At 40.7% G+C, this 15,100-nt stretch overlaps 1 protein-coding gene across 2 annotated transcripts in view; it reads right to left on the reverse strand.

Moving 5' to 3' along the window:
- Window positions 1-555: 555 nt before the first annotated feature.
- The window catches only part of tshz1 (teashirt zinc finger homeobox 1), a 36,846-nt gene continuing 22,301 nt past the window's right edge, over window positions 556-15,100 (reverse strand). For both annotated transcript variants that reach the window (XM_056250714.1, XM_056250713.1), the window contains one exon: window positions 556-5,157. In XM_056250714.1, coding sequence (XP_056106689.1) covers window positions 1,778-5,157 — 3,380 coding nt within the window. In that variant the 3' untranslated portion in view covers window positions 556-1,777. The remainder of the gene's footprint in view (window positions 5,158-15,100) is intronic.

Below are 15,100 nucleotides of genomic sequence, written 5' to 3' on the forward strand. Positions count from 1 at the left end.
CCCACTAGAAATTGGGCATTTATTTCTAAGTCTGAAAACCCCGTGAAATGCTTGGAGAGTGCTTGTGTGAACAGGAAAAAAAAATGCAAATCTGCTTAAACTGTGTCTATCTGCCGATGTTTCACTCCGCTCTGCAGGTACTCACAATGTCGCAGTTGTCATGATTGCTGTAATTTACATAGAATATGTACAGGGACTGCACTAAGATCCTCTGGGGGGGAAAAAAAAACAGAGGAAGAGCTGGATCAATGCTACAGAATCGGTCCTGAGAAGCCAGATATACAGGCTTTATGGGAAAAGCGTTAAATCCACAAGTTCTTTGCCCATTTTGGCTCGAGTTTCCTGTTTACTGGCAGGTTTTGTGTCTGGAAACATCTCTCATTTACATACAGCACAGAAAAGGTGCTGCATTCAAAGAATAACAAAAGCAAACACGGACAATGAACTTCAGAATATTTCAAAGCTAAAAAAAAAAAAGTGGACTTCATTTCAAGTTAATTGCTGATTGTAGGAAAGAGAAAAACACATGAATGACCAAATGGAGAACAACATTAATCAAGAAATGCTTCAGTTTTTATTTTACAATTAAGGGACAAAAACATTTTTTTTTCTTTTTTAATTAAGGGAATTGATGGGACTTTTCACAATGGCATGATAAAACATTGAAATGTACTGTATTTCATGTTTTGCATTGCTTGGTTCCCTCTTATACACCATGCATCAACAGCGATGCAACTCCTTCAGTCAATTCATATTTACCACATCAGAGAACTTAGTTCAACTAAAGGATGAATCGTGGTTCTACAGCACATATACTGCATATACATCTCTGTACATATTATTTCCTTTTTGTTTACTATATATAAAATGACAATATAAAAGAATGCACACCATACAAACAATGTTGAGCTGCGGCAATTGGCAAGATATGATGATGGAAATTTACACATCTTCGCTGATCATTTAAATATATGTGCTGTATATAAGATTTCAATGAAGTCTTTACAGGTTGAAACCAAAGCGAAACCATAGAAAGAGAAATAGTGGTACCAAAGCATACGTTTCAAATTGCTACTGTATAAAATGATACTTAACAAAAAAAAAAAAAAAATTATTAAAAACAAAGAAATGCCTTTGAAAAACCAAAGTTTATAATCATAGGCAGCCTGTCAAAATCTTCAATATCCTTCAAGGTTTAGAAGACTCAACAAAATCTACAATTCATTGTTTTCACTTCAAAGGGTTGCAGTTTGATTTATGTCAAGCCAATATCTGAAAATCTGAGCTCAAATTAACAAAATAGCTCTGTCTCATTTTATACATATTCTCATAACATTCAACACCACAGAGTGCTTTAATGAAGTCAGTCTTTTTTGATGTATAGTAAGTGTACAACGCAACTCATTCTATTCAGAAGTTCTTTTGCCATTTTGTTTTAGACCATGCCCATGGATACCATGTTCGTTTCATTCCCAATTCAACAGAGTACAAATTGTAAATTCTGTTTGAATATGAAGTCACTCAGAGAGAAAATAAAGTAAAAAAAACATGCACATAACCGACACATATCAGATAAATACAGTACAAAGCAAGAGATAGAAATCAAGAGACTGAAAAACGAGGGAAAAAACAAAACAAAATAGATAATGGTCCAATCAGGCAGTTTCACGACATAATTTGGACTGATTTTGAAGGCTCAGTTCAGGCGCAGTGCAGTACAGTGATGTAGTGCAATGATTCTCAATCCAGTCACTTCACTGCCACCAGCCTGCTTTCCTTAGGCTTTTTCTAACTTTTCCAGCTCAGTAACAAAGATCAGATGGTCCTCCGGTGACTTTCCATGCGTTTTGCTGAGGTGCAGTTTCACTGCGTGCTTGCTGACAAAAGTCCTATTGCACAGTTTGCACTGAAATATGGAATTAGAGTCCTCCTCAGTTAAGCCAAGGGCACTGAATGTCTTGTCTGTGATCATTTTTGTGACTGCTTGCTGGTCTCTTATGAGGTCTATTGATAATTTTGAGAGGTCTTTCAAGCTAAAGCCCAAGTGGGACTCTAAGTGGTTAATGTATGCGGAGGGAGTTCTGAACTGGGAGGCACAGTCACTACACAGGAACAGTGGCTGGCCCGAGTCTATGTTCTTCAGAAACTTGGTTCCACCTGTCCGCCTGAGTTGGTACTTGACGTTTGCCAACCAGTGGGAGATGGTGGTCATGGAGAGACCTGTAAACTTACAAATATGTACACGCTCCTGAGGACCTAGGTCTGTAATGATGTATTTTCCATCAGGGGTTTCTCGAAGGCTGGACGCAAACTGAGCCTGAAGAATCAACAGATGTTGAGGGTTCCAGTTTGATTGCCTGCCTTTTCTCTTCTGAATGGGTGAAAGATCCTCCAGCCCATCCTCAAAAGCACAGCCATCTGCATCTGACTTTTCGGATATAGAGGAAGGGGTTGACGACTTTGGCGTCAGGCGACCCGTGAGGTTCTTCACCATGTCAGAGATGTCCATTAGAGCATTTTCCCGGAGAGGAGATGAGACTGATTCAGTCAACGTTGACAAGATGGGTCGGGTGCTGTTTGTGATGCTGCTGTTGCTGATAACAGTGGATGAACAATTGTTTGTGGTCCCATTGCCACTTTTGGACTTCGTCAAGTCCATGGGTTGATCATCATTATTGTCATAATATCTGTTGATGGACTCGACTTGCTTGACCTGAGCTGGATTGTACATGGGCTTTTCCATCATGTTGTTGCTGATCTTGTACAGCATTGCTAGTGGGTCCAGGAGTGGACTGACTGTTTTGGAGGCCTTACCCAAATGAGTGTTCATGATAGACTGCAATGCACTGAGAGGGTTGACTAAAGGCTGTTCTGGTGAGTGGTCAGTGATGATTCCTAAATTATCGCAACCATTGCTGACTTGTGTTTTGAGGACATCCGTTCCGTTCTTTACAAGATTATCTGCATGGCTTTCCTTGTATTCTCCTTCCCGAACCAGAACGTGGTCTAGGTCTTTATCTACCATTCCATTCTTTGTTGGCTTGTTAAGGTCACCTGATCTTGGCAGGTCCTTTCGGTCTTTGAGGACCGGAGAGGGTAATTCAGCAGTGAGATGTTTGGAAACACGTTCAATTGATTTTTCATCACGGTCTTTTTTTGAAGGGATTTTTCCTGTTACTTTCTCCACTAACTCTTCCATTGCTAGGACATTGCTTTTATGGTTTGGAGGTGGTGATGGGCTGCTTGGAGAATGGATTAGAGTGCTGGAGTCAGAGGTCAAAGATTTCAAGCTGCTGGCGTTGAATGTTGGTTGAATCTGGACACTCTGGACAGCAGGTATAGATGATTTCAAAGACCCTTGGAGCTGGTAAGCGGCATGAATGCTGGGATATCCACCCCAAGTGGGCGTACCGGTCTGAGCCTTACTGATTGCACTGGAGACTGTATTTTCTAATGACTTGAGAATATCTAGTCCACCTTTAGGAGACTCTTCAAGATCCTCTTCTCTTAGATATTTGTAATGGCTGTGTTTTTCGTTTTTTTCCACCTTCTCAACAGGATCCTCTTTCTCTTGCTTGATTTTTTTCTCCTCAGGTTCCTCCCATTTGTCCTCTTCCAGCTCCTTTCTTTCATCCATGGTGGATGGGTGTATTGGTGAATCAGGTTGAGACTTGATAGTGGGAGCTGGTAGACGTGTTGTTGTGGGTGGAAGAGGAATGGATTGGATTTTCTCTTCCACCACAGGGTCAAAGACCAATTGTTTTCCTTTTTTAGAGGCGGAGTTTGTGACTTTGAGAAAATGTCCGGTCACCATCATATGGGCAGTCAACTGTTGCAAGGTGTCATGGGAACTCCCGCACTCCATACACTTAAGAATTTGAGCTTTTCGGGCCTCAAACTGCCAGGTATAACTTGCACCATTTTGGTAGCCATAACGGTTATTAGCTGTGACATATGGGTTGGAAATCTTCTGATCTTTGGTGGGCGCAGTCTCTGCCAATGGAATGCCAGGGGTGCTGGAGATTGACTCAGGTGAGCAAGGAGACAACAGGTCTTGAAACGCTCTCTTTTTGGTGGAGTGGACCAGCTTTGAGGCAAGAGCTGGCATTGGTTCTTTGAGAGGCACTTTCTGGTAATGTTTAGTTTTGATCATGTGGACACTCAAGTCCTGTAGGGATTCAAACGAGTGGCCACAATACATGCATTTCAGAACTTTCTGAGCATCTTCTTTGCCCTCCATCTCCATTAAGGATCGCTTCCGTGGCTTGGACCATTTCTTGCCCCTGTCCTCCTCTTTGTCCTTGTTATCATCACGGTAATGACCTGTTTCGTTCATGTGCACTGTGAGACCTACAAGCGTGTCGTAGGCTGCACTACAGTCCTTGCATCTGAACTTGCTGGCACCCGTAAACACAGGTCCGTACAGCTTATTGTTTTGCCGGTACAGCTGCACTGTGCTGAAGAGACTTGGTTCAGGCATGAGGTGGTAGGGTGTATGCTGTAAGGTTTTAGCAAGTGCTGCTTGATGCCAGTCATATGCAACACCCCCACTGTTAGCACCATTGATGTTTCCATTGTTGGCATTGTTTAATGTGGTGGCTTTTGTAGAATTGTTGCTTGGCGTCACATTTGTCTTTGTGCTAGCACTAGCATTGCTGCTGCTGCTAGCTCCGCTGCTTGTAATATTACTTGCATGGCTGTTCACAATGCTGTTGTGCCCCTTGTGGCTGCTTGGAGTACTGTTAGTGCTACTAGCACTAACCTGCTTGCTTTTCATAATGTCCTTTGTAATACTCGACCAGGAAGCATCTGAAATCAGGTTTGCATAGACGGCTTTCATCTGCGCCAGACTGTCCTGCAATGATAGTCCGGCATCTGTCTCCAAGTCTTCAACCTCCTCTTTATCCTGGCCCTCTTTGGAGGAGGTGCTTTTGAAGTCAGCCAGGTGATCGCTGGTGTCGCTGAGGGGCGAGGCGTACCCGGCATCTGGGTTGGTGCCATTGCTGAGTGGAGAATTCTGGTAGCTTAGCTGATCACGCCCGTCATCTTCTTCATTGCACAGGTACTCTGCGTCCTGACCATCTAAGGAGAGCCCGTCGTCCTGCAGGTGCTCCTCATCGATCTTAGCTGCCTTAAGCTCGTCGTCCGGCACATAGGCTGAGAAAACAAAACAGAGGGGGTGGGGGGAAGAGCTGATGAGTCAAGAGCTCCAAAAATGTGCATCTTTAACATGGATTGTTGAACAAGTAAATTCACATTTAGATTTGTGTTGCTTCAAATGAAATAGGTGTGGGAAAATGTATCATTGCATGTGTGCGTGTGTGTGCATGCCTACATGATGATCCTAAAGAGATTTTTTTGTCAATAGTCCTGGCAGAGGACGCAGGTTTGCAATTATAAAGTGGCAAACATCCATATCTTGACTATGATAGATAGCCCCCTTCACTGCTGAGACTAACAAAGCTATCCTGTGTAACAGCTCAGCAAGGGTAAAGAGGGCAGAGGAGAGTCCTCTAAAGAAAAAATTAGGTATCTAGAAAAAAAAAGTAATCTTTAAAACAGAATAACATACTGAAAAGAAACATGGTAACATCATGGATTTATGCATGGAATTAAAAACTGTATACTATTATGAATATTGTAATGAAAGCAAAATATATAATTTCAAAATGTAAAAAAGACGCATCCATTTACAACCAATACTACAAAATTACCCCTTTGTTTAAAAATATTTTATTCTTAAATATTAACCCCATATAGACTACTCTCTCTATCTCTTTCTTGTCCTCCTTTCCCCTTTAGTTAGAGGGCACAGACTGTGTGTGACATTGATCCAGTTCTCTAATGCACTAGCCAAGCTAGACTCCTCTGAGTGTGAGATTGCGTCTAAGTTATTGCCAGGGATGCAGCGCGGGGTGCAGCTTGCCTCAATGCTGTTGGCAGAGGCAATGGAAGTTCTCGCAGCGAGTCATGCTAAAATGCAAGTGGAAATGGCATGTCATGTTGTCATGGTCCATGCTGTACTAACTCTCAGGGAGTCAAGAGTGTATGCAGCCAGAGGGGAAAAGAGAGAGTGAAATGAAAGACAAGAGGATACATAACCATCTTTAGTGCACCTTCCTTCTAGTGATAAACATATTATATTTAAGGAATATTTTAGCATTGACTGATAACCATATCTGCTTGGGTGATTAGCAGGATTTGTTTTTGTGTTAGTTTAAAATTTGTCAAGATTTTTTGTTTGCAAATGTTAAATATTAAAAATAAGTCTTTAATTAGAGCAATCTTGAGTCCAATTTATGTTCTAGGTAATGAAGCAAAAAATAATGCCTAAATAACTGTTTGAAATGTGCATTTAAGAGATAGTTCATCCAAAAGTGAAAATTCTTTAAAAGTATCTACATGTTGCTCCAAATCTTTATGACTTTGTTACAGAACGCAAAAGATGATTTTGAATTAAAATGCAATGAAAGTCAAATTGGTCCAGCTTTGTTTTGGAGCCCACTGGCTTTCATTATTTGGACAACAACAGTTGAATTATTCTTCAAAATATTTTCTTTTGCGTGTAAGTCACATAGGTTTGAAACAACATGAGGTTGAGTAAATTATGAAAGACTTGTAATTTTTGGGTGAACTATCATTTTAGGAAAAGTAAATAGTGTCATTTTGGATTTCATGTTTATATGTTTATTTGTACTTTATTGGCCACCCTGGACTCAAAACATTGGCATCGATGTCTTCCTCCCTTGTCGATATTTTGACCAAAAGGGATTGATAAGAACCAGTTAATGCATTGATTTTTAGTGAAAACAGCAACGGCCCACGAGTGCATGTTTCAGAAATACACATTCATGCTTATTTGTGAAAACACAGCTATTTTTGCTCTGCGTATTACTGCTAAGTGCACATTTATTTCTAAAGGTAAAAAGAGGATACTGAAAATTGTTGCCTACGCCACACACTAGAAAATGCTTATTTTCCTCAGCTAAATGTGTGGTAATAAGATGTACTGTCAGATGTATTACATTAGGGGAAAGGAACAGAACAATAATGTTCACAAATGTAAGGTTTCATGTTTCAGCCACAAAAAGCTCCTTCACTCTATTGTGTGCCGACAGAGCTATGACAGAAAAAAACGGAGTGATAGCCCACTGTCGGCACCCACAGCTGCAAGACAAAAAGAGCGAGAGAGGGAGAGAGAGAATGCTACTCGTTTAATTCGCTTAATGAAAAGAGAATAAAGGTCCATGAGACCAAGTGCTTAATGAGGAGCGGTAGGATTAAATTCCTGTTTCATCAGCTGTTTCGATCTGCAGTGGGAGATAAACAAAATGAGCTCTCCGTCATCGAAACACATGAAAGTACCTCTTTCGAGCGTGCTTGTGTGTGTGTGTGTGTGTGTGTGCACGCATGCATCTTCACAGCATGTCCAGCTACAAAAAAGCCTCCTGTTCACTTTGTGAGTGGTATTGTTACTATCAGCCATTTTGAACACAACACGAGAAGAAAAGCCACAACAACAGCCCGCACAACTGTGAAGGCAATGGGAAGAGACAGAGCAGGAAAAGAGGGGAGCAGTAGAGGAGATGGGAGTAAAGAGAAGAAAAAGAGACAGGCAGCGCTTGAAGAGTTGTTCCTTTATCTCAGCGAGCCACCAGGAGATGTCTGTCCGAGATGCCAAGATCCGTCTCGGTGGTTGAAGCAGATGCGCTGTCAGCTTCAAACGGCGTGCAGCTGAGCACACGTAATCAGAACGGACTCCGTACCTGATGTTTGTAAGGTGCCATTTACAGCTGTGTGGAGGAAGCTGTAGGGGCGTGAACAGCTGGGAACGTGGTGTATGTGGTGTTCCGTTACTGGGATATTCTTAAACGACGCCTTCTGATCCAGAGGAATCACTGATTCCACCTCAAGCTCTCCGACGGATTTCAATCCGTCAATTCCTCGGAGAAATCAAGTAGGCGGCGTAAAGCGAAAGGGATTTGGTGAAATAAACATTACGAACTGTCAAATAAATCACTTATCCAAATATCGCTTTAAAAAGAAATGTTCACGCCGCAACACGGTTCAGTGGATTGAAGCCCTGATAATTCCCTCAAGTCACTGCAGCATTTAAGACAGCTTATCACGTTAAAACAAAGAGAGAAGTTTTTCATCTTTGCTGTAATTACAGAGAGAGTGATAGAGGGGCAGAGAGAGAGAGAGAGAGAAAGAAAGAGAGAAAAGTGAGACGGGGGGGCGAAGAAGAAAGCCAGAACGAGAGGGCTTTTTTCGCAAAGAGATGGGCAGAACCTGACACTAAATCGAGCGCGTCTTCTCAGCCCCTGACACCGCGTGGCATCTGACAGGCATGCGCGTTGGCATGTCACTGTCCTCGCATCAAGCCGTCAAACACGACTTGGCAATTTTTTGCCATCTGCGTCAAAAAAAAAAGGAACCCGCCAGACGACGGCAACGACAGCTCACACTTAATAACCCAATCAGAAGTTTGACTGCTGACATCTCTTATCGGGGGCCTGCTTTTAAACATCACGCCGAACAATAAGAGAGGGATTAAGAGGAGAGGAGGGGGGGAGGGGCTTGTTGTGTTTGTCAGTCAAAAATAAGCCTGCATTGTACTGTCGGGAGAAAACGACACAGATAAGTTGTTAAGAATACACACAATTAAGCGAATCAATAGTTTCTATAAAAAGAAGATGCTTTTGATGCGGAGGAGAACGAGAAAGAGTTTGATTTACTGAGTGAAGCAGGCACTTTCCACGGATACCATACAAAACAAGGCTTGAAACTCTTGCCATTTTGTTTTCTATGAGGTTTAAAATCTTATACACATGCATGCATGCACTTACATACACACACATATAGATACATGTATATAAAAACATACACAATTCATTTACAATTATTTAGATATAAATTATAAAATGTACGTGTCTATTTACATTTACATATTATATTACATATTTACACACACACATTTACACGCGCGCACACACACACACATACACACACAAAAAAAGGTGTATATATATATATATATACACATACATACATAGATATTCCTTACACACACACAGTCTATTGAATACAATAAAATAAAAAAAACGCAAGTTGAGACACCAGCTCTGTTTTAGCAAATCATTTAAAACTATGACAAGAATGATTCCATCTAATTAATATTCATGAGCCAAGCAGGCTGATACAAATGTAGAATGTGCACCCTTCCCACCCCAAACAGTTTTAAGATCGGCCTTACGTCCGCCCATGTGCTTGCGTATGTTCTTTCAAACACAACATACCAAAATGGAGACTCAAGAACAAAGGTGTGTATGTTCTTGAGTGCCCACCAACATCTAAAACGATCAGCCAGAGCACCAGGGCCTTGTGCTTGTGTGCATGTATGAGGTGTGCGATATGTGAGGTGTGTGTATGTGTGTTGTGCAGGAGAGCGTGGCCATCTGTGTCCAGAGTGGAGCTGTCACTGTGGCTGCTGAGATCTCACTGATTTTAGACAGGTGACACAGCAACGGGACATGAGCAGGGCATACACACACATACTCACACGAGCAGAGCTCACCGTCTCAGCCAACAAAGATCAGCCGCAGAGTGAACCTTCTTGCTATAGACACCCATGACACCACACATACAAACACAGCCAGTGCCAGCTCTTAGAAACACCACCCACATACGAGCACTCGAGCGTTAAGATTCACATACAGTTGCCCAACAAACAGCAGAGAATTAGCAAGCCGTGACTGTCGACAAGATTGAATCGTTTCTACAAGCGAAACTCTGAAAATGCACATTACACCTCTATTCATTATTTCTTTAGAGTTAAAATAACAGGAAGTGAGACAGACTACATTCGAACCCACATTTCCCAGATGCGCCCCAGAGCACAATGCTAACCACTAAATGACAACTGGCCCCCAGACTGAGCCTGGATGTTTTTTTTTTCTCGATTTCTATTTCTGAGAACCACACTTGAACTGAATTGAGCTGGATGATCAAACTTTTACAAAGCTGCTTCATAGCTGAATCAACTTGGCTTCGTATTTGACGAATTTTGCAACATACACGGTTATTGAATTGAATCGACACTGAACCCACTATTTACTTCTGTTGAGCTGATTATAGTTCAATTGATCTTTTTTCATAATTGATGAACTTTACACCGTTATTGAACTGAACTGATTTGAGCTGAAAAATTGCATTTATTCTTTTTAGAGCTGCTTTACAGCAGAATTTGAATGTCTTATATTTGATGACTTTTGCATTACTGTTATTTTCCTGTTTATTACTGTAAAGCTGCTTTTAAAATCTGTATAGAGTAAAGTACTTATGTTGCCTTAAAACATTGGCTATGGAGGCAGCTTGCAACGTTTTGGAACAGAGTGATTTTGGCGGCCAAAAACATCTGCTGTTCTTCAAAAACCCATCCTTTCTGCCGCTTCCAAGCAGTCCGCTTGACAAAACCAGGTCTGTCTGATTGGGCTGGCTGGTGCACTTGAGAAGTGTCAGGCCTAAGTGTTCAAACTTGAAGAGGGGAACGAGAATGCTCGCAGACAGAGCGCAGATGCCGATGGCCTCTCCTTCCTCGACTGTCACTGTGCGGCCCACCGTTGCCTCCTTCTCTCCCCCGCCTCCTCCTCCTTATTTATTTATTTTATCGAGGAGGAGAGGGGGCAATCACTACAGTCATTTGCACTACTAATGTCCAATTCTGCCTTCCCTCAGTCGGCTGATTTAGCCGGTCAGAGTGGTTTTGGAGTGTGCAGAGGAAAGCCGCGCCGTTTACCCGACATTTTAATGGGAAAACTGGCAAGTCTTATTTGGCTGGCCGATGTGGTTTGTCACTGGGTCTCCATTACATGCCACTCAACTTTGATGCCTTTGGACAGGGCTGATCAAACCATGTCTTTTGACCTACGCAGCACGCTGAAGGCAGACAGGGAGAGAGATGGAGAGAGAAAGAGAAAAGGAGGAGGGGGAGGGGGGCAGGACACTGAAGGCTGTAAATAAAATGACATTATTATTTCCTCTGTCCTATCATGTAGAAAAGCCAATTATGGTAATGCTCTGCATGTCAGTGAGAATGCAGCAATCTCTCTCTCTTTCCCTCTCCCTTTTCCAGGGCAGTTAAAACAAGGCTTCGGTAGCATGATGCTGTCTGCCCCAGTCCACTTATGGCCTGCTGCAATCTGGCAGGGCTGTCTGTGGAACTGGCAATGGAAACTGCACCGTTTCTAGAAATTAATGCAAAGTGTGTGTGTTACAACATATCACAACTACTGGGTGAAAAAAAAAAAAAAAAGTACCAAAGTAAACAGTAGACAATATGCTTTGTAGCGATTTGTGGTTTCTCAGACAAGTTAAAAGAGTCCAAAATGAACATTTCGTTATTGCGATGTAAATTGAAAAAAAGAAAAAGAAATAGAAAAGTAAACTGAGATAAATAAAATACATTTCTTACCAGTGATGAAACGGCATATATTTACCACAAAAGGTTTTAGTGTTTTCTCTTACATATCTACACAGGTCAATACATACCTGCATCCTCATACATTTGTAATATATTCCTTCGGTGGCATAATGCAGAAATGATTGCACATTAGTGACAAACTATGCAGGTCATTATGTAACTTACATCCTCATACAGGTTTCTAATATTATCATTTGGTGGCATAATGCAGAAATTATTCAACAGAGTAAAACATTTTAGGCATCTTAAGACTTCTAATAGTAAAATTATTAACTGAGGTAAAGGTCAGGGGTCACGACAGATGTTTTCATTATTTAGGGAGTTGAATCACTCACATCACTTCTTCAGTGAAGGTCAGACTATCATTTTTACAATTCAATTTAGACCATGTATTATGGTGCCGTTCCATGTAAGTAACTTTGTTTTAATTCATCTTCAATGCCAATTCTTACTCCCATTCATCGCTTGGCAGTTGTTCATTTCGGACCCTGCCTGTAAACCCTTTTTGCATTCACTTTCTTCATTCCGTTTATTCAGAACTGTGAATAATGATCGTTGTTTCTATTCTGTGGACACACGTTGATTGATGGCTGCTGTTCAAAGTAATAAGGGCACTGTGGAGATGGACAGGTTTCTGAGGGGGCTTTGGCTTGTAGATCTGACCCCCACCCTCCCTCTCTCTCCCTCTAGCCCAATGTGAACCTACGAGAGGAGAAAAGCCTTCACATTTTTCACCATCTTACACACAATCGTCCTCTTTGAGGACTTCCTTTGTGCTCTGTCTCCGGGCTTTTTTTGGCCCTTTTCTCAGCGAGACACATCTAACTTTATTACAGACTAAACAAAAGAAGGCTTTGAAGTGCAGACGGGCGTTTTACACGGACCCTGCCCACCTCTCCGTATCCGCTGACAGTGATTTGTGCTCCTGCGGACACTCTAGAGTAGGCTCTCTGAATTAATATCTGCTTTGCCTCTTTAAGCATCTCTTGTAAAAGGCTGGCCCAGCCCCCTCCCACCATCCTCCGTGTGGAATAGGCCACCATATGGCGGAATAGCTTCAGGCCCCTGAAGAACTGGTGTGGCATTCCATTCTGCGCTCCAAATTCATCTTTTTGCTTTAGATGCTTCTAGACGAGTATGGATGGAGGTATACAAGTAGGGCAACAGACCGCTCTATTAAAAATATTGAGAATTACATTAAATAATCAGATAACTGTGCACTGATGACAACTATGATTTTAATGACTGATATATATGTCATTACTTCAGATTACATTAAATTCCCAGATAATGAAAAAAAAATTCTATTAGATTTTTTTTTACAGTTATTTAGATCTATAAGACACATTTAAAGCTTGGAATTTCAATATTTTAGAATACTTGAGCATGAAGTATATTCAAAAAAGAATATATTGAACAATAAAAACTCATAAGTTGTTCATAAGCCCATGGACTATTAAAAATGATAAAAATCTAATTTTACTAATGCTTTCTGTATCCCTTTCAATTTAAAAAAATCGGTTTTGTTAAGTAAATGAACAAACTAAAATACTACTGTGTAAATGCTTTCACCTCACCTTGCACTGACACACTATATCACCACTCACGCGCTAACACACACAGACGCGCACACGCGCTCCAATGTCAAGTCCATACTTATGCAAAGTGCGGCCTACTTTGTCATTTAATTTTTAAAAACCCTAAGGTCGTATAACACACTTTCCCTGTCATTTGCAAGTACATTAACTCGGTGGCCATGCGACAGCCAAATTATGCTAATGGGCTGCTAAAATGGGTCATATAGACAGTGCGTTTTACATTAGCTTCAAACAATAGGGAGGGAAGAGCAAAGCAGAGGTGACAGCAGCACCGGGGGAGTGAGACGGGGTCTGTCTCCTTTAGCCGGCGTTACGTCCTCATTCAGAGCAGCCTGTGAATGGACATCTCACGGCTGCACAAAACACAACAAGGCGCTCACGTCCTGTCATCCCCAAAGACTGCTGAACGGCGATATCAAAATGCTTGCTGAATAATGAAAGGGCTCAATTAACGAATTATTAACAGCAATTTACTTTACTTAGGTAATACACCCTGCAAGAGTATTCAGAGGTCAGACTTATTTTAAGGAGAGGAAGCGCAAGTGCAAAGCTAACGTTCGCTCAGCTACTTAAATATAACATGAATAGCTGTGCTGCCTTTAGAAAAAAAAAGGAAGCGAAACAGAAAAGAAATGTGTAGTTTACGTTTATATAACACTTGACCCTTAACCCGAGATAAAACAAAATTAAAACTGCCTGAAAGAGTAGGTAGCACACATGCTACTAAAACCCCTGCTAGGCCAAAGATATAACGAGAGAAAAGAATTTTATATATATATATATATTAGCTCCTCACTTTAGTTAAAGCAATCCAAATGCATTATTGGATAAAAATTGTCAATAAAACAAAATACACTTTTAAAATGCAAAAAATTCTGCACACCAAGGCTCATCTGAGTCTGATGAAGAGCCTGTGTGCTCGAAACGTTACCTGTATGCAAGTCCATTATAACATTTGTGGAGCCTTGGTGTGCCAATCTTTTCTGTTTTTTATTATTTCCTTTGTCAAGCACTTTGGTGATGTGTGTGTGCTTTGGTCCCATTGTTGCAAAGAACAAAATGTGGGAAATGAATGAAAAAATCTTTGGTTACCAAAAAAAAAATCATCTTTTATTACTGGATATTTGTCAAGATAAAAAGGTTGAAACTTTTTCAAACCATTTCATTCATTCAAACCAAATCATTTAGCACGTCTACAAAAAGAATTTGAAATTGACTCTCTCAAAAAATTGAATTTTTCAAATAATAACCTATTTGATATTTTCACCTTATAAAGCTACTCATAGATTAAAAACAAAAAAAAACATTCATATTCACAAGAAATAAGACATGGCATGTCAGACATGCACAGTTATATCTTCCAGGTTGTATTACTAAACCTATTGTTGTGGAAGTTAGAACATTGTTGAAATTGAAAAATTGCAATTAAATAAAGTGCTAAAAATGCCCAAAATAATGAAATTACATTTTTGAATTCCCAAAAACAAGGAGGAAGCAATTAAACACAAAAGATGAACAAAAAAAGTTAAGCTACTCTAATATATCCGTTTCCCCTCACTTTAAATTCATCCTAGGGGTCAGAAAAGTTTCCCTAAGTGAAGAATCATCCCAAGATGTTTCCAGTCTGACTGAAGCAGCTGTGCTGCGTGTTATTGCGCGAGCTCCACACAGTAAATTACGGAGAGCCGAGTAAACAAGGAGAGGCTAAACGAGTGCATGTTAGCTAATTAAACAGCACTCATGATTGCTGAGTAATTGAAGGTGCCTCAATCTTCACCTGAATACTTCCACAAATAATTACCTTCTTGTAATTAGCGTTGTTCATAGAGTGTTTGCGTGCGACACGCATCTGATACACACGTGTGTTTCAGGTGGAATTTAAGGAAGATATATCAAATATTTGAGTGGCTTGGAAAATTAATGAAATTGAGGTAAATTAATGTTTGTAAACAGACATTTTGTTTTATTGTAAATATATTTCATTCATGAACTAAGGTGAAAGGCTACGCTAGCAGTCAGA

Source organism: Rhinichthys klamathensis, unplaced genomic scaffold (genome assembly GCF_029890125.1).
Source record: "Rhinichthys klamathensis goyatoka isolate OS25496 unplaced genomic scaffold, OSU_Roscu_1.1 h1tg000073l_1, whole genome shotgun sequence".
NCBI classification, from domain to species: domain Eukaryota; kingdom Metazoa; phylum Chordata; class Actinopteri; order Cypriniformes; family Leuciscidae; genus Rhinichthys; species Rhinichthys klamathensis.